Source organism: Tyto alba, unplaced genomic scaffold, assembly GCF_018691265.1.
Source record: "Tyto alba isolate M040663 unplaced genomic scaffold, T.alba_DEE_v4.0 Super-Scaffold_40, whole genome shotgun sequence".
Taxonomy (NCBI): Eukaryota; Metazoa; Chordata; class Aves; order Strigiformes; family Tytonidae; genus Tyto; species Tyto alba.
In genome coordinates, this window is record NW_024881316.1 from 49,159,197 (window position 1) to 49,179,106 (window position 19,910).

Genomic DNA, 19,910 nt, shown 5'->3' on the forward strand with positions numbered 1-19,910 from the left:
TGGAGGGCAGGACAGCTCCCAGCTCAGACAGCTCAGCTGGCCCCCAGAACCACGGCCCTCTACACCGGCCATCTCCTGCCTCCAGACTCCAATATGACCACTGTGTTAGTCCCTGTTAACCAGCACCACTCCTTTTAGAAAGAAGCAGATGTAAAATGACCCTCATTTTAGTCTCCGCTATAGCCAAGTGGATGTTAGCAGGGGTTGGAGTAGTGCAACTGGTGTTTGTCCTCTGTCAAAAGGAGTAAGTCTCTTTGGAGATACTTGGGGATAAAATGATGCATCAGGCCCTTGCATGCAGGAAGCCGTCCCTTCAGTCTTCCCAGATTAAAGCAAGCCTTGCTGATGTGGCACAGCAGGAAGCTTAAGGAAAGACAGTGATCTTTCCTAGGAGTAAAGGCAGGCATAGGAACCGATTACAGTATCGACCAGTCCACACTAAGAGGGACTCCTGATGTAATATTCTATTTTTCTTTGTTAAATCAAGATGGTTAACACCAATATTGCTGCAATATAACAAGACAACACTGATGACATGACTTATTAGCCTTTATTATAATTATGAAGGAATCAACTTAGCATAAAGTCTCAAAAAGGCACTTTACTGATTTTTTTTTGAGTTTTCAAGAAATAACAATAAATAAGTCTTTAAGCAGTTCCTTCAGGGAAGCAATCAATGGTATGGGAAGAGAAATACACTGAATTTATTGATGGTGAGACAACAGCTGTAGTAGTTCTTTTTGTTTCACATTCACTCTTTCTTGTATTGCACTCTTTCAGTACAAGCAAGCTGAATTTTTCTTATTGGTTTCAGGAACTGTTGCGAAAAGGTGGTACTGAAAAACTGAGAATTACAAGGCCTCCCCCCCACACACAAGATGAATTACACTGATTCTGCTGTTATTTTATGCTCATAGCAATTAGGGAGGGCTTGGAGATGAGAGATATTTACCTCAAAATGTCACAATGCAAGTTTTAATAGACTTCATTCAGTTCAAAATTTCAGTGCTCCATTTGACTGCAACATTAAATAACATCTAAAAAGCCAAATAATAAAAACTGCCTTATAAATCTGTATTTAGCAAGAAGGAAATCTAGGCTAATACAAGGTGTGGGAATATACTTATGAAAACCCGTGGCTTTTCATTATTTTTTTCTTGCTTAAACCCCTAAAGACCTCTGCAATGGAGGCACAGGCTCCCACATAGTGAATTTAAGGTTGATAATAACCTTGTTTCCTTGCAAAGTCTTCACCGCTTTTCATGAAGCATTCAGAAGTAGCCCACAGTCCACCCCCAGTCTGAAACCACTGGCCTATGTGCTAATTATACTGGCAGAAGGGAGCACTATACATATATCCGCAACACCAATGCACCCATGCTAAGTTTAAGAATAGCTCTGGCATCAAGCTAGTATCTGAATTGCAGCAACACACTGTTTCATGCAAGCTAATTTATGCCATTAAGTTGAGCCTTATACCACGGAGTGCAGAGAAGTAACATTCACTTCTCAACTGTTTCTCTCCCTGTAGCAGAAAGCTATTTTACAAAGATAAGAACAATTACATCAGTTATTCTGGCTCAGACTGAGGGTCTATATCATTACCTCTCTGCTTCCAACAGTGCCCTCAAATAGACTGTTAGTGAAAGTTACATTTTTGACAGTTCTCTGAAATCATTGGTTTAACATGCAATAAAAGCCAGGAAAATTAACATAACGTTGGCCATTACTAGGAGGCTATAAGCGGCAAAAAGCATGATTTATAAATAAACCCCTAGTGTGCCCACATCTGGAGTGGTGTGCCATTCTCACCTCCGCACCTCAGCAAGAACGAGGCTAGAAAAAGAGACACAGAACAGTAGCTAAAAAGATTACAGGAATGAAGCAGCTGATTTGCAAGAAGAAAGCCCAAACAGCTGGAACACTCCAGTGTAGAGAGGAAAAGCCTGGGGGATAAAACCAAGGTTTCCAAAATCACAAGTGTAAGAGAGTTGTAATTAATTGCAACACAATAATGCACAATACTGGAACAAAAGGGTATTAAATGAAACTAGTAGGTTTAAAACAGGTTAGCACATACATATTTCTTCACGTGGTAGCCAGTGAACTGGTTGACACTACTGTATTAATAAAATCATTTAGAGACATGCATCCATAATAGATCCATTAAATGATACTAAAGGGAACAGGCAGGGAGGTACCCTCTAACATCCATAATTCAGGGGCTGTGGATACTGAGGAAGCACCAGAGAAAACATCCTACAGACAAGAGGCTTGCATCCCTTCCCTGAATAGTACCTCCTCTTGCCGTCAGCAGATATAGAACGCCTGGCAAAATGGACCATTAGCAGGACATTTCTGACATTCCCTAAATGCTCTCCCAACCTGTGACAATTTTCTGCTGAGAGGAAGAGCCTGAAGTGGCTTTTTTTCTACCTCACTGCCATGATCTTCCAAGTTCTGGTCCAGTTTCCTCAAACATTTTGCATCTACTGTACTGTCTAAGGGTTTGAGCTATTTGAAGAACTACCTCTTTGTCTTTATTCTGCCTTGGCTCCTAGCATCTTCATTTGATGGAGCCTAGTTCCTGCACTGGAAAAGACAGTGTACAGTGAATCCCTATAACCCTTTGCACGCCACTTACGATGGTGCTGGTTGTTGTTGTGGCCTTTTATTTTCTATTTTAAAAGCAGGCTAAAGCACCCTGCCATATGTTCCATAAGCCTGTGGTCATTCTTCCTGTTCTTCTCTGGACCTCTTTCAGTTCAAACATTTTTTGAGATTGCTCACAACTTCATACAACACTAGCTATTTGTGAGCCACAGGATTATTTAACAGCACTGTAACATCTGGTCTTTATTCTTCTCCTAATTATTCCACATCTGATTTGCCTTTTGGCTTTCTTAGTGCTCAGTCAAGCTTTCAGCTCATATTTTGATAGAACAAGCCATCATGACTCCAGTTAAATAAGCTGATCACCACCACTGATGTGAAGAATATTACTCCCCTCAACACATACATATTTATAACTCTGAATTTCCTCAACAACTTTATGGCTCAATGTACCTCAAACATCTCACGATCTTTGCAATTCCTCATTCTGATCTGACCTTAGCTTTAAGTTACTCACAACAGTACCAACAGGCTTTCTCATCTCATTGCTTGTCTTCTCTTCCAGATCGTTTAAGAAAATACTGAACTGCACAGATCCCAAAAGCCTTCCACTGATAATCTACTTCCACTCCAAGAAGTGACCACCTACTTCTCCAACCACCCAACAAAACCAAAACCCACTATCTTCACACCTCCACAAGCCAAGTCCCAGAAGTCTTCAATCTAATTGGTTTCATCGATTCCTTTAATATCCTAAGTTCCACCTTTCAAAGTGAAATAAACTTCGCACACAGCTAATTGTTCACACTGTTATCCTATTAAACTTGCTTTGGCTTCATTTTTCATCCTTACAATCAGATCTTCAAAGGTCCTCAGAACTTACCTGAACCAATTCTAAAATAAAATTAATCCCTGTTCTATGTATTTAGTATAATTGGAATCCCTAGCCACATCCAAATGAGCTGTTGAAATGCAAGTCCATAGTTCTTTCAAACAAAGCAAATTTAAGGGTAAGAATCTCTATTTTCTTCTTACAGTAAAAAGCCCGTCAAGTTTGGCTCACAACTCTTACATAGAAAGACCATATAAAGCTTTGGCTTTATATTATTTAAGACAAACAGTTAAGTTTATATTTTGTCAGGAAGAGCATCGAAAGATGAAAACACATGATTACTCTTTCTGTTCTCAGTGTACAGCAACACATATCTACCAGCAAGTATTCCCAGGCACTTCAAAAATACAAATAAACCTAATCTGCACAAATCTCTCATGAAAATTTGAATAGGCTGTCAGCGAGACTCACCTAATATTCTGAATTTCCATCAGTGTCAGTCATATCACAGAATACCAAGTAAGGAAATTCCTTAGGCAGGATTGAGAACAGACTGAAGTGAACTTAAGTCTTGTATAAACTAGACCATAGATATAAAGAGACTAAGCGTGTGCTTGAAACCCCATCAAGAAAGTTCTCCAAAGAAAGGTTAGACAATTATCTGTGGAAATGTGGGGGTTTTTAGAAAGGAGAAAATGACTATGTGTAAATCCAAATGTTTTGGGGAATAATGGCAATGGTCATAAGGTACCATTATAGCAAAGAAAGTGCAAGTGTAAAAGCTTGTCTGCCCGGATATGGAACAGAATCAGGTTAACTAAACTGCCTTCAAGACAATGAGTTTTCTTGCAGATGAGAATAGCAGTACTAATAAATGAGCAATTTCCATGATTTTCATACTATATCTTATTATTCTCATTTTCTTCACACCCAGTATTAGGCAAGTAAGAAAAGGTCAAATATTACAAAGCCACCAAAGAACATCGTCTTCAGAACTAAGAATCTTCTCATTCATTGTTCAGTGTGCTATTCTTCTGGCATTTGGTTAAGTGACAGACCATTCAAAATATGCATTCTTGATCTGTCTAAATATTTAAAGTAACAGACTAACATACAAACACATCCAGAGTATTTCACACTCAGTTATACTAAATTAGGCAAATTCTGTAGTCATAGAATATTTTAGTATATATTACAATATATCTTATGTCAGTGGTATTTGTTTTTATATTTAAATCATTAATTATCTAGATTTTTTCATTTTTATCGCTCATATAAGTATCATCCTGGATTCTGTTACCAATTATTTGTCAACGAAAGGTCAAAACCATATATATATATATGTATATATATGTATATATTGCTGAAAAAAAAATAGCCTTACCTCCATTGCTAATGCTGCTGTTTGCTGGTCATAATGATTTAGAAGATTAGGCATGAAAGTGGTGTTGTAAGGCAGATCCTGGCACATCCGCAAGATTATGGGCTCACAAGAAAATAAACTGTGCCCTCTTGTATGCCACATCAAAACATCCAAAAGCCAAAGGTAACAGAACATCCAGCTAATAGCCATCCTTCCACTCTGGGAATGGGGCCAGTTACTGAGCCCACTCAGAAAGCTCTTTCAGCTTCTCATGTACCCTCAGATTTCACTTCAATAGCGATATTTTCAGTCCTTGTTTAAGGTTCTTCAAAACTGGAATACTCTTTGTATACAACATTCTTAGCTCAGTTCAGAAGATGATGTATTTGAGACAGACGTGTGAGAAATCTTGCCTTTTCTTTTCTCAGTATTATATAGCATGTGTTAGGTTAAGGTAGTAAAATGTTTAACCACATTCCCACACAATTGACTCCATCGTGACAGAACAGCAGTTGAGTTATGTTCTTCTTTTGTTGGGCAACCTAGAAGAAAAAACACAACAAATGGAATACAGTAAGAAGCCTTGTTATTGATTCAAATATTTTAGCTCTAAATAGTCTGGCAAACAAATTGCTTCAAGTTCTCATGTGCAAGACTAGAGGGTCCCTTGACAAGTTTTATTCCTGCTTTCAGAATATTCCTAGCGCAAAAAAAGGCTGGTATGCTGTAAAACTCCACCCAAAAAGGATGGTGAAAATGGGGAATGTATTTACTATGAAGAAAATATTTTAGAAGAGACCACACTTTAAATTTAACCATGTGAGTATTACAATTGTTGACCACACTGAAACCAAGTTATTTATGACTCAGCATCTCCACTGGTACATTTACATCGATAGTATCTCCTTAGTTGCATGGCCTTGTAAGTTCTGCTGAATAATTATAAAACAAAAACAAAACAGTCACTACCACCACCAATACACAAGTCCCAACTTGCAGGACTGAAGACTACAGTTCTGCCTAACAAGCTGCAGTCATGCTTTGGCTACATGTGTTCAAAGATATGATTTTAGTCTAGTTGTAAAGAGCTTTTTTGTTGTCTCTACCCCATTTTACTTGCACACGTATCTCACATCTTCTTCTCCAGACACTGTCATAACAGCTACGTATAAGCCAGAAGACAGCAGTCTTGATCACCCCCTTCTCCACACACTCTTGAAGATGGAAATTGCAGAGGTAGCTACATATCCTTGCTTTGCCAGTTCCACTCTACCCATAGAGCCAATTTAAACAGCAATCGTTCCCCAGGGCTGGATCTGCATTTTCTCAGCACTAAGGGGCTGGAATGGAATGAGCAGAACAGGGACTCAGCACATTGGGCTCATCAACTGGAGAAACAAACTCTGAAATTGGAGGCTAAAGCATGGAAAAAGTTGACAGAGCCATAAGAGTACAAAGAGGCCTTTTTCTTCTAACAATTTTGTCTTACAGCAATGAAATTTGCAAGATTCTGTCTCTAACCAACTGCTTTTAAAAATTATAGTTAAAAAAGGTAACAAATTTATACATTCTGTTTGAATTAGAAAACCCCAAGCACTCCATCAATATGGCCAAGATTAGGCAATCACAAATTTGGAGAGACTTCTAATCTTGAGAGAGTAATGTTTTTCCTTAGGTATTCAGGAAGGGAAATACTTTCTACACATCAGAGAGGGAAAAAGGTTTTTCTTTGTCCCTAATGCAAACTTCGTGAGAGATACGAAAGAGTTAATTACCAGACTTCTACTGGTATCAGCAGATCAAAAAAGTTAGGTATGCACACTTTTGTTTACATAGGCCCATCTTATGGTCAGAAAAATTAAACAGCATATATCTCTTTAAACCCTCATATACTTTTGTGGGTTGGACTAGATAATCTTGAGAGGTTCCTTCCAACCTAAACAATTCTGTGCTTCTCTTTAAAATCATGTGTGGCAATGTTTTTGGCTGTAGCTGTTCAAGACAGGCTGGTAAAAACAAACATGCAAATAAGAAAAAGACCAAGATGCTAAACATAACCATGTTAAATTAAGTTCATTGACAACTTGGTTTCACAGGCTGCTTACTCTCTCACAGCTATTGACAGGGAATCCATGTTTGAAGCAGCACTAAAATACATAAAGAATATAAATAGTAAAACTGTTCCAAACCTAGGAAAAATAAAACATGAACGGAAAAAAAGGCAGAAGAGATATCTACATCTTAAGTTAGGTGGTAGAACTAACCAACACAGCTCAAATCACAGCCTCTGACTTATATTCTGAAGCAAGATAGTGTTGCTGTGAACAGCAGTCAACACACTGATTTTGAAAGATCAAAATTAGCCACAATATTTAAGACAAGCTACATCTAACCACATCTGATTTTAGTCCAATTTCAAGTCCATATGGCCTTGAAAAGCTTTGTCTTTCTGATCTAAGGAAGTAATTTCTCAGACTTATTTCTTAAGAATTCAGCACCTCTCAAAAAACCCCCAAAGATCTGAACTATCCCATCTTCCAGGCAGCATTACTTAACCCTGAAGACTTCTGCATATTCTCAGAACCTGACCAAAAGATTACAAGTTACAGACAGACAAAACCAATTCCTACTTAGTTTTGTCCAAGGTACCTTTGAATCTAGGCCTTTGATTTTAACATTTTAATAGTAGTTCCCCAAACTCAGGAAAAGAAGCCTTTTCAGTTTGTTGTCATCTCCAGAACACTGGCTTCAATTACTTTTTTTCTTTTTCTCCAAACACTTTGGCCACCAACTCCAAAAGACTTTATTCAACAACTTCATGAAGCCAACTTTTGGTGTGGATTAGCAGTTGACTTTTTAGCACGCTCCCTGTAATTCAGGTGCCATTCCAGCATTAATCAGTACATAATGCTTCATAAGAGAGGTTTAGAAGCAACATTAAGATGAACCATACTCACACCAGTTATCCTGCTAAAGTTTGAAGCACAAACACTGGGCAAATCCAGGTCAGGATCTAGAGTCTTGGGAAAAACTCCAAGAACACTTCACACAAATCATCATATTAATGACATTCAAAGTAGAGACTCTAAACAAATCCACCCATCTTCTGACTTCCCCACAACCTCAAACTGAAAAAGCATGCAAAAAATCTTGGCTCAATAAGCCACAAAAAGTTTTAACTGTGCAAAAAAGTGGAAAAAAAATTCATCGTAACCTTTCAGGATTTGTCCATTTTATGCTCAAGATCTTATTACAATATAGTATCATAAAGGAAATGAAGAATACATTTACTAGAGCCAGAAAAGAATACCAAATTATATGGTCTAGTCATGCAGTGCCTTTTCATGGGAAAAAAAAAAAAAAATCTAGGTGAAATTAAGAAAAAAGACAACTACATCATTGCGAAAGGAGATGAAAGTTTTGCAAACGAGCATATAGATGAGCTATTAATTGGTGTAGACAGATGAATGCTGTAATAAGCAATCTTTAGTGTCAAGATAGTTTCTTACCACAGATCCAGTTCTGTATACTCTTTGTTAAGCCTCTACATATGAAATTTTGTGGTTATTTTTATATGGATATAAAACCAAAACAAAACACTTTCAATGACACTGGGGATAAAAGAGGAGGAGGGGATACCTAGCCATCTACCCCAAGGCACTGCAAAAAAAGTTGTGGGCAAAAGGGGTAGGAAACAGCTAGTTTGTTAGTGTGGTTACAGATTTATACATTATTTATAATCATCAGAAGCCCATCCAATTCCTGCTCCAAAGGATAAATTAAGACATCCATAGATGACACTTAGAGAGTGAAAATCATGAAATTAAAAGGGTTGATTCCCGCAAGTGAATATATATTTTTTTTTAAATAATTTTTGAAGTTACTAAGGGGACAATAAGAGAGGGGGGCAATGAGAAAAAAACGTCATCAGACTTGAGAAAGAAACTATGTAGGTGAATTAATTCACTGCTATCTGTCCCAGAGAAATTGGGGTGATAAAACAACACGCTAGGCTCCTCCCATGCAAGTGAGAAGACAAGAGGAGAATGTCACCTTAGTCATTCCCCACCCAGTTCTGATCAGGGAGAAAGGCAGGGAACTCACTCATTGCATACAAGCACTGGCAGCATTTCCCCAACCCATTCCCACCCACATGAAGGAACAAAAGGAGAATACATTATTCTCCCAACTCCATTTTAATTAATCAGTGGGAAAGAAACTCCAGTGCTGTACTCCCCTGTTCCACTTCTGTTACGTATTAAGGGAAAACCACACTATAATCCCCCACATCCTCAGTTTCAACTAGGAACCCATGGAGGAAAGAGGGCACATGCTACACTCTTCCATGCTCCTCCTTGCTGTACTACAGGGCAGAATAAGGAAACACACACACTATCTTCTCTTCCCCCTCTCCCTCCGCAGTGACACCATGACAGTCCTTGCTCCACTCCCTGCAGGGAAGACAGAAAGGCAGAAACCCTTTCTGGTGAGATTCTTCACAATTATGGAGGGACAGGTCTAGCACCTCTCTCCATTTGAGTTCATATTGCATGCCAAGCGAAAGGAACTGGAGGGGGAGCTAGCTATCATCCCTTAGCTTGGAAGAGGAGGTAGAGTGCAGACTGAACTAGCATCATCCCTTTTCCCCTTGAATCCTCACTGTGTTTTAAAGGCAGAAGGAACAAGTGCACACACGGGACTAGCATCCTCTTGGATTCCTGCTGCATTGCAAAGGAAAAGGGAGGATATATAGACACGTAAGTCTAGTACCCCTTCACCCTGGGTCCCCACTGCATTGCAAAAGGAAAAGGAGAGTGTGTGGATAGAGCTAGCATCCGCTTGGGTCCCTCCTGCACTGCCAAGAGAAAAGGGGGAAGGAGGTGTGCATGGGACTAGCATCCCTTTCCTCCTGGGTCACAGCTACCGCACTGCAACATGAAAGAAGGTTAGTGCGGGACCCGAAACCTCTTGGGTCCCCAACGCACTGCAGAAGAAAAGGGGTGTGTGTTCAGAGCGGGGAAAGGCACCCCCTCCTCCTCGGGTCCCCAATGGGGGAAAGCGGGGCAGCGCGTTCCCTTTCCTTTCGGATCCACCAACAGCAAAGAGAAAAAGGGGGAGGGAGGGTGCCCACGGACTCACATCCCTCTCTCCCGGGTCCCCAGTGCACTGCGAGGAGAAGGAGGGAGAGTACTTGGGATTCGCTTCCCCTCCCTTTGGGTCCCTGATGGGAACGGAGGGGAAATGCATGGGACGAGCATCGCCCTTCTACAGGCTCCCCAGCACACCGGCAAGGGCCGGGGGGGGGGGGTGGGGGAGGGAGCGGGAATGCAGGGGACCAGCATCTCCCGGCCCCGAGGCGCTGCTGAGGGAGAAGGGGTGGATCCAGCACCTCCATGTCGTTCGGCGGAGGACAGGAGTAGCATCCCCTGCCCTTCGGTCGGCCGCTGCATCTCACTCCCCCGCCCAGAGGACGCTTCATGGCCGCCCCCCACCCCCCCCACAGCGCAGTCCCCGGGAGCTGGTGTCTCCGTCCCCGGCGAGCGAGGCGGGCGCTGTGGGGTGGGGGGGTGAAACAACGACATCCCTGAGGGGAAACCATCTCCCCATCCCGCCCCACCCAGTGACCCCGGCCCCCGCCGTTACCTCAGCGCAGGGTCCCGCCGGCGCTGGCCCCGCTCCTTCCCTCAGGTGGCGGCGGAGGCAGCGGCCGCGCCTCCTCGCGCCCGACCCCGCCGCAGCGCCCGGCCCCGCCCCGTGCCTACGCCCCGCCCCCCCCCCGGCGCCGCCACGCCCTTACAGCGCCCCGCCCCCTCTCCCGGCCGAAGCAAACAAACCAATCAGAACGGGTCGAGCAGGTTGCTAGGTAGATCGGAGCCTCCGGCCGCCTTGCCCCGCCGCTGGTAGGATTTGATTGGCCGGCGCCCACCCGGGGGCGGGGCGAGGTTGCCATAGCGACGGGAAAGCGGCCGTGCGGGAGGAGTAGGCCGCACCATCCGCGGGAGGGGAGGAGACAGGTGAGGGGCGGCCCGGCCCGGCCCTGAGGGCTGCCCGAGGTCTGAGGGGACACGGGCGTGGAGGGATCCCCCGTGGGACAGCGTGGGGCACACGGGGGTGGGCAGGCCTCGGGTCGGGGCGGGGGTCCAACCGCAGTGGGGCTCGAGGGGGCAAATGTGGCGGGACACCGAGGGGGCAAATGCAGTATGGCGTGGGGAGGGGGTTACAAATGCAGTGGGACAACATAGAATCAGCATGGTTTGGGTTAGAAAGGGCCTTAAAGATCATTTAATTTCAGCCCACCTGCCCCGGGCAGGGCCCCCTGCCCCCAGCCCAGGGGGCTCTCAGCCCCGTCCAACCTGGCCTTGAACCCTTCCAGGGAGGGGGCAGCCACAGCTGCTCTGGGCACCCTGGGCCAGCACCTCACCCCCCGCACAGGGAAGAATTTTTTCCTTAGATCTAGTCTGAATCTCCCCTCTTTCAGTTTAAACCCATCCCCCCTCGTCCTACCCCCACCCCCTGACCCAGAGTCCCTCCCCACCTCTCCTGTCCCCCCTTTAAGCCCTGGGAAGCCGCTCGAAGGGCTCCCCGGAGCCTTCTCTTCTCCAGGCTGAACCCCCCAACTCTCTCAGCCCGGCCTCCCAGGGGAGCTGCTCCAGCCCCCCCAGCATCTCCGTGGCCTCCTCTGGCCCCGCTCGAGCAGCTCCGGGTCCTTCTGCTGTTGGGGGCCCCCGAGCTGGCCCCAGCACTGCAGGGGGGACAGTGGAAAGAGAGGGGAGTACAGACTCCATAGGGTATGTGGAGAGGGTAACAGATTCAGTGGGACGCAGGGAGAGACGCCGACCGGAAGATGGAAGACCTCAGTGTGCACCAAGCACAGCCCGTGCTGTGAGGAAAGGGGTCTCAGAGGCACCCAGTGGAGAAGGTATAAACACTACAATGGGGAACACTGAGGCACAAAGGGCCTGGGGTCTGCCCATCTGCTCGCACTGCCAGGCCTGGAGCCTGAGGGGATTGTTGTTACCTTTGGGTCCCAGGAGAGATTTCAGTGTGTGAGTGGAAGGAGCACTTCGAAATATTAATACTCAAAGGAATGGGGCATGAAGACATCATGCGAAGAGTATAAATTAATTAAATGGGTGGAAAAAGCACTGGTATCTATGGACAAAAGTGATGAGCAGCTGGGGTTTGCTACTGCCTTTTGAAGCAGGGTAGGGAAAGCTATCAGAGCATCACAGGACGTGGAGACACTGGGCAGTGTAACTGTATGTGCTGCAGGACTAGGGAAGTTCTGGTGGACTTTGACGTAAGAACGTCATAGATCTTCCAACTGCATAACAGAATATAAATCCAGTGAGGTGTGGGGTAGAAAAGGAAATGCTTTATTCTCTAGGGATAAAAGGGACCTTGCTGTTGTCTTATTTAGAGGAGAAAAGGTGTAAGGGATCAATACTGACCAGTTCCCCTGGGCGTAATGTCATTGGGACTATGCAGTGCTCTGACAGCTCCTGGGAGGGCATTGGCCCTGCAGGACACGGGGAGACTGATGTGGAGCAAGAGTGGGAGTCAGTGCCACTGGGCTAGGAGCAGATCCTGGAGAACATCGGTGACAGTGATGCAAAGGAGAGCAGTCAGGTATTGACACTACCAGGGAGGGGAAGTTGCTGGGTTTATTGGAGACCAAAAAGGGTACCTACCGGTCCTTTGGAGCTGAGTGATGCTGTGGGGTAAAGGGAATAGGATAGGTTAGGAATGTTCCAGTTGGAAGCGACCTGCAGTGATCATCTAGTCCAACTGCCTCACCACTTCTGGGCTGACCAAAAGTCAAAGCATGTTGTTAAAGGCATTGTCCAAATGCCTCTTAAACACTGACAGGTGTGGGCCATCGACCACCTCTCCAGGAAGCCAGCTTCAATGTTTGCCCATCCTCTCAGTAAAGAAATATTTCCTAATATCTAGTCTGAACATCCTCTGATGCACCTTCGAGTCATAGTTATGAAGGAAATGGGTATGGAAGTTAAAGCATCATGGCAAGGGCATTTGTAAGGAGCAATGGTATGGAGGAGCACAAGGGATTTGAAGTCTCTGGGTCAGTGGAGAGTATCAGCTCCGGGATGGAGGTACCGATGTCTTGGTGGGCATCATGGAGCAGTGAGGAATGCAGAGTTAGTTACATCCTGGAATAAGGGGGATCATAGGGGCACTCAAACCTTGGTTTCTTGTGCACAGGGATATTTCTAGCACACCCTAGGAGGGATAAGGGTGTTGGTCTCATGCAGTGCAAGGTGCACAGAGGTGATGGTGCTGGGGAGAGGCAGAAATATCAGTGGCACAAGGTGCTGCAAGTGTTGGGGTTTATCTGTACCATGGCGATGACGTGCTCTGGGGTTTATTGGTGTTGTAGCATTGGTACCACAGAGATCCTCTAAGCTAGCTGGGCAAACATCTGTGTCAGGTTCCCAGAGCCTGCCACGGGACTGGGGACAACCGTGAGAAGACTGATGCGATAGCGGGGAACACCAGCAATATCGTGCAGTCAGAGCGGATGTGTTCACTGCGGACAAGGCGTCCCTGTGCAAAGTGCAGGTGACAAATGTGGAAGGTGGGATGGCATCAGTGCTTTGCAGCTTGTGGGGTAAGGGAAAGGAGGGAAAGGAGGAGCACAGTATTGGCCTCCTTGTTGTAAATCACTGCGAATGTGCACTTAGCCTCCTGCCCTTCTCCTCTTGCCATCTTTCTAGGTGTGGCCCTGCATATGAGGATCTGTTTCACACTATCTTTTCTACCCAGAGCTATCATTTTGAATTTTTCTATTTCGAATGCCCTGTAGTTTGGCCTACATTCTAGATTCTTTTTCTGTTGTTTAAAGCATTTCTTCCATAGCATCAATCATTGCCCTATTTATTGTCAATATAGTAATTTACAATAAAAATTACCATCCTGTCTGAGCTTGAGATTGATTCAGTTAAATTCTGTTTATTTGCAACTGAACTCCTCGACTGTGCAATTGTCAACACATAGATGAATGTGATTTGGCTCTTTCTCTTCCAAATACATCCTTAAACCTCTGAGTGCACCAGGATCTGTTGAACCACAAAGGCTTCCTGCTAGAGAGATGTGGTCAAAAACATTAATAAAGAGAGTCTGCTTTTGAAGGACTTGTTTTGAGTATGGTTTGCACAAACCTCTGGAATGCCATTCCAGAGGGTTAAGCAGAGATTAACTCAGCTAAAGGAAATTATTACAATGACCTTAGTTAATATGATATGATCATTATGTATTGTTAATCTTTCTTAAATGCAGTCACATATTTTTAAACCAAGGGCTTGACCCAACTTGTACTGAAATCATTGGAAGTATTTCAGTACAAATCCAGCAGGATTTCAGTCTTGAAATTGTCTTGCTGTTAGACAACACCATTCGTGTTTCCTGCACAGTGAAATTATATATTGTCTGTAGTAACCCACGCAGTTTTGCTCTATTTTAACATTTGTGGTCTGCCAGGCTCACCTGCTCTCTGCAAACAGGGTAAGATAACTACTTTGAAACAGCTGGAGATCTCTGACCAATTTGGTGTGAGGTTAGTCAAACAGATTGAAAACACTATATATACTTAAAAAACTTGGTCTTTCCTCCAAATCCCTTTTGCACTGGTATTTATTATGCTTGCCACCTGCTCCTACATTGCCTTTTTATTTTTCCTAGAGGAAGGATAATAGATCATTTTTTTAACATCTTGTATCAGTAGCTTTTCCTCTTTGGGTAGTGAACTAACATTTTCCTTATGTATGTTTAAAGCCTGATTTCTGGTTCACCTCATCTCACGTCTCTTGTTGGTTGAATGACTTCAGATCAGCTGAGCTTGATGAATTTCATCCCAGGATACGTGAAGAACAAGCTGGAGCAATCTCTGGAATGTTATTTTGGGCAGCCAGTCCAAAGATAACGACTACTGCAGAAGAAAAGTGGGGCCCTGGCTGAACAGCTTGACAGTTGTTGGTCCGCACAGTACACCAGCTGCTTTTTAATGCGTCCTGAGCAAGCTGCTGCAGCCACCTCCGTATCACGTCATAGATTAACTCTGATCAGAGTTACTCTAGGCTCTGGAAGAAGCCAGATTAGCTGTTAATCCTGCCAGGGACAGAGTGAAGACAAGAAGCGCAGGTTTTCCTTTTGGGAACAGGGAATTGAAATCCAAGTGTCTTCTTAGAAGACTTGGGGTCCAATTTTTAGGCTAGCTGCATGTTACAGATAAGATGCTTCTAGTTTTTCTAATGCTGTTGTCTCTAATGCATCCCACGAAATTCAAGGCCACCTAATATGTAAGCGCATTGAGTCTTGGCATGCACAGCGTGCCTTTGAGGAACCCCAGTAAAACACATGCTCTAAAGTGACACTGCACAGTCCTGACTTCACCAAAGAATTTATCCTGCAAACACACGCCGCTGAGGTTGGACTTGGCGTTGCCTCCCACCCCTCCTCGCGATTTTGAGCGTAGCTGGGGAGATGAGGAGTGGAGCGGACGGTGGTTGTGTGACTGTGCTAGCAGAGGGGTAGCGAGGGAGGGATGGCAGGCTGGCACATCGTGTATGAAATTCGAATGTTTGGCTAGGCTCACCTTTTTGCCTGATGATACCTGCCTTTGCAGCCCTGTTTACACATTGTGCTCGAACACCGAGTGCAATTCCGGCAGTTTTATGGCATGGGCAGCTAGGAATATGACTTTCTGCCAGGTGTGCTGTGAGCCACGTTTTTGGCACAGAAGGTGCACAAGAGGGTCCGGAGGCACAACCATCTCTTTGGGCTCCAAGGTGCTAACACACCAGCACGAAGAGGTGCTTTGTGAACACAGCTGCTCCAGCACCAAGAAAGAATGTCTGTGTAGGGAAACTGGAGCATGAATCCAGGGTTGGGAGTGTGCTGAAGTGACAACTGATGTTTTTGTGACTAATGTAGAAGGTTGTCCCTGAAAAACAGGACATGGTTGCCTGAACCTGTTTTTTTGGCAGTGGAACTGTTTCTCTAGCTTGTGATGTTGTATTTCTGTGCATTGAAAAGGGCAGGGGCACTGCAGAAAAACAAAACAAAACAAAACCAACCAGTAAGTGATCCCATCGTAATGTGTATCCCAAATGCACCTACTCACTTGCACAAGAAGCCTCTAACGTTGACCAACTACAGAATGTGAGGCTTTGAAACCTTAGTAAATCTTTTCGTTTTCAGTGGCATCTCTCAGGGAAGTTAAAATTGGAGTGTGCAAACAAAGTTATTTAAGGATCTCTAGCAAAAAAAAAAAAAAAAAAGAAATAGAGAAAGAATTCAGACTCTTGTAATGAACTTATTTCCTAACCACAGACCATATAAGGTGCAGAGAGAAAGATATAACAGATTTTTCATTTTTTTCTTTTTATTTCTTTGATTATGTGATAATTTAGGAAAGAAAGAGAGGAAAAACTAATCCTAGAAAGGTTCTTTTGCTGAGTGGGTGTTGAGGTGCTTGGGTTCAGGGTAGGCTGGCAACACAATACTGGAGTTATTTAGTAGGTTTGCCTTTTCTTTTGTTCCAAAAGTCCTATTATTCACCTTGTGACCATGAAGCTTTAAAGCAACCTGAAGTGTTTACAGAAAAATTGCCTAATAACTATATGCAGGGAACCGAGATATTTTTTTAATGTGGTAAAGAAATTACTTGGTTTTCAGTCTGCTGCAGCTTAAGCCTCCAGTCTGGAAATTGGATGCCTGAGGTGAGCAATGACATTATCCTGCTGAATCCAGCTGCAGGAAAGAAGATGAAGGAAAAAAAGCTTTTCCTATGTTTGGGCAAGAATTTATGAAGAAATTACTTTGTCTGAACAAAGCCCAGTTACTTGGTGTCACAAAAGGGAAGGGAAAATTTTAGTAAATGTCCAATTTATTTCACATAGAAATTTTTGTTTAAAAGAGCAGCACAGTCAGACCAAACCATCAAAAACAATCTGCCTGAACACAGGACCCTGAGAGATTTCAGTCAATTCTGAACCGTTCTGGATTTCATTCTTCCACTTAAGTTTTACAGAAACAAACTGGCCTTCTGAGACTTGGCATTATATGCCCATCACAATCAGTAAAATCCTAGCTGGTGTCTCTTAAGTAGATGCACACGTTATCTCCAATTTTCAGTGGCAACAACTGGAAAGAGAAATTTTGTGTACTTTCTAGCTCGGTGCAAATACCCAATTGTGATCATTCATGCAGCAAAAATCAAAGGCATATTCAGTAATAATTATGATGGGAAAGACCTGCTTAATTATTAAGTATTTATATTACATTAGTGCACTGAGGTTCCATCAGGAAATTTGGCCTTTACTGTGCCAGTTACTGTGGGTACATAAAATAAAAGCCCTTACCCTAACTGACTTTCAAATAATTATACTTGTATCATTGCTATGCTATGAAATCATTGGACTCCTTCTTAGAATTATTTGTTTTTCACTAACATACTATAATGGAGTAGCAGAAAAATAATGTTGATCTTTGCTCTGTTCAATTGTTGTAGCCATCGGTGCCTGCAAGACATCAGAGGACCCACCATCTCCTATATCTATGGCATTTGCACCTCCTAGAAACATGGATGGCCCCAAGCTACAGACCAAGATGAGCACATGGACTCCACTGAACCATCAACTCATGAATGACAAGGCAAGTTCCATGCAAATGGGTCAAATTCATAGAATCACAGAATTATTGATGTTGGAAGGGACTCCTGGAGAACATCTAGTCCAACTCCTCAAGGCAGCATCAGCTAGAGCGTTTGCTCAGGATCTTGTCTGGTCAGGTTTTGAATATTCTCAAATCTTAAAGCAAATTCTCAGGTTCACTTCATGAATTCTCAAGTTGCAGAAAAATTTATTTTATGTTTTTGCCTGTGTAGATTATGAGTAATGGAATAAGAATTTAAAGATACTGTTTACTATTAGAAGTATGTATCTATCAACAAACACACACACGGTCTTTATTATATATGTAAAACCTGATGTTATGTAAAAACTGAAAGCTCTAATGTACATTGTTTAAAGCATACAAGTATTTAGCTCAAGTATTGTTATTTTACCTAATCAGTGTCCTTCAAACAAAATATGTGTATTCATTTCCTACTGAAAGTTGCCAAATCATTCTTTTTCTGCACCAGAAGACTTCAGTTTAACCCCAGAGCAAACTGGGTGTCAGTGTAAGTTTCCGAGTGGCTGGTGTGCTCCGTCTCAACTGGTAGGAAAGGCCTTAGTACCCGTGCTCTGGCTTCTCTGCTAAGCCTGGCAGTGACGGGGCTAGCTTGATATTTTAGAAACTGAAGTGATGCACTCAATTTATAAATAACGAGATACATTTCCTAACCTCCCACTCTGTATACTATATCTGGGATCTGCTAACATAACTGAGGGTTTTTTGGCTCATATAGCACCAGGAGCATATTCCTCCCTCAGAATTCAGTTTAAATTTCAGTTGATGATTCATAGAATTTAATCTGGAGTGGGCTGTTACATCATGTAGCCTGTCTTCCTCCATTTCTTGGGCCCTCTTGTTTCAGACAGTTCTCCCAGTCTTGAGCTCAGTAACTAGAATTTGGCTAGAATATATCTTCTACAAAGGTATCCAGACTTCCTTTGGGGTTAAGGACCTTCATTCCTTAATAAATGAAAATGTTATCATTTCCCTAATAATTTTCACATGATTAATCTCCTGTACTATGAAAAGATGAAACCTTGTCTCCTGTCTGAATACTTCTAGCATTAGCTTCCATAATTTAAATCTTCCCCTGCAAGCTTATTAAACTCTTCCGTAATCAGTATTTTTTCCTTGTGGAAGGACTTTTACCCTGCTTCAAGCCAACACTTGAACTTTTTTTGATAAACTAAACAGATTGTGCTCTTTGAAGTCCTTTCAGTCTGGCATCTTCTCCAGCCTTTGAATCATTTTAATGTCTGTTTCCTACACCCTTTAAAACATATTTTTTGCAGATGTGCATCACTGCAATAAAGTATGATCTAACTGGCAAAACCACACTTTCCCATCTTCTTATTCCCCTGCTCCTTAGTCAGTCTGATGTTGCATTGGGCTGCAGCAAAACTTTCCAGTGCTTATACTAGATTGTTGTATACTCCAATGCTTAATGATGTTGCAGGTAAGAAAGAGCATACCATAAGGTCCCAGACCTGTGCTCAGTGATGAAATGAATGATAAAAGGCATTAGCTTGTTTCTGATCCAGGTTTTAAAGCACTGACTTACCTGAAACTCTTGTTTGTATATCACTATATTACTCTGCAGCGTTAGCAGGAAAAAAAATAGTTGCAATGAAAATACTGCTGACAACTGAAATCAGGAGATAATCCAATTGATGGATATAAGGAGTTAGTGAGTGAGAAGGTGCCATTTTCATACAGTCATCTCTGTTCATTTCTGCACTCCTGAGTTAAGAGAAAGCATGAAGAGAGAAAAGAATTTATAGATAGAAAGTATGTGAAAAACAGTGAGAAGATGAAAGCACAGAAAGAAGAGATGTGTAAGAAATGTACTTGTCAGTAGAACAAGCAATGAGGGGCAGGAGTGGTGGGAATTCAGAGCTGATTCAAGGCCGAAACATTTAAGTGCCATCTAAACCATTGTTAGGAGCAGACCCAAGAGCAGTTAGTAGCATAAATTTGCATAAAATTGCTACCTGTCTAATTTTGGGTAATCCTGGAGGTACTGTGTTAGTAGTTCCTGTAGATTTCCCTGGATTTTCAAACATGCTTAAGAGTACTTTTGCCCGCATTGGTGATAGGACCCAGCTCTCTCCTGCCGATCGTGCATCCCACGTCCTGCTGCCTCCTTCTATGGTTTTCTGCCCTTACAGCAGCTGTTAGGACAGAAAAGACTATTCAGGGTGTTACCACTGGGACATGGGCAGTCATGATTGTTTTAAAGCCAGGATCACCATCAGGGATGGACCAAAGTCAAGAAGCCAGGAGTAGGAAGCCTCCAATTATGCAGCATTCATGGTCAGAAAAGCAGAGGTGGAGTCAGATATGGCAAGGTTGTGCTACGGTTAAGGATGACGTAAAGGTAAGAGATGGGGCAGCCTGTTCACCAGC

At 43.2% G+C, this 19,910-nt stretch overlaps 2 protein-coding genes across 4 annotated transcripts in view; one reads left to right on the plus strand and one right to left on the minus strand.

Annotated features, from left to right (window-relative positions):
* The window catches only part of FZD3 (frizzled class receptor 3), a 59,938-nt gene extending 49,389 nt beyond the window's left edge, over window positions 1-10,549 (minus strand). The window contains exons 1-2 of the mRNA XM_032997579.2: window positions 10,452-10,549; window positions 4,830-5,350 (exon numbers count right to left, since the gene is read on the minus strand). Coding sequence (XP_032853470.1) covers window positions 4,830-5,018 — 189 coding nt within the window. The 5' untranslated portion in view covers window positions 5,019-5,350; window positions 10,452-10,549. The remainder of the gene's footprint in view (window positions 1-4,829; window positions 5,351-10,451) is intronic.
* A 186-nt stretch (window positions 10,550-10,735) lies between these two features.
* Window positions 10,736-19,910, plus strand: part of FBXO16 (F-box protein 16) — a 40,094-nt gene continuing 30,919 nt past the window's right edge. For 2 of the 3 annotated variants that reach the window (XM_032997593.2, XM_032997594.2), the window contains exons 1-3: window positions 10,736-10,822; window positions 13,544-13,592; window positions 17,336-17,480. In XM_032997593.2, coding sequence (XP_032853484.2) covers window positions 13,558-13,592; window positions 17,336-17,480 — 180 coding nt within the window. In that variant the 5' untranslated portion in view covers window positions 10,736-10,822; window positions 13,544-13,557. The remainder of the gene's footprint in view (window positions 10,823-13,543; window positions 13,593-17,335; window positions 17,481-19,910) is intronic. The other variant, XM_032997595.2, reaches the window with a different exon arrangement.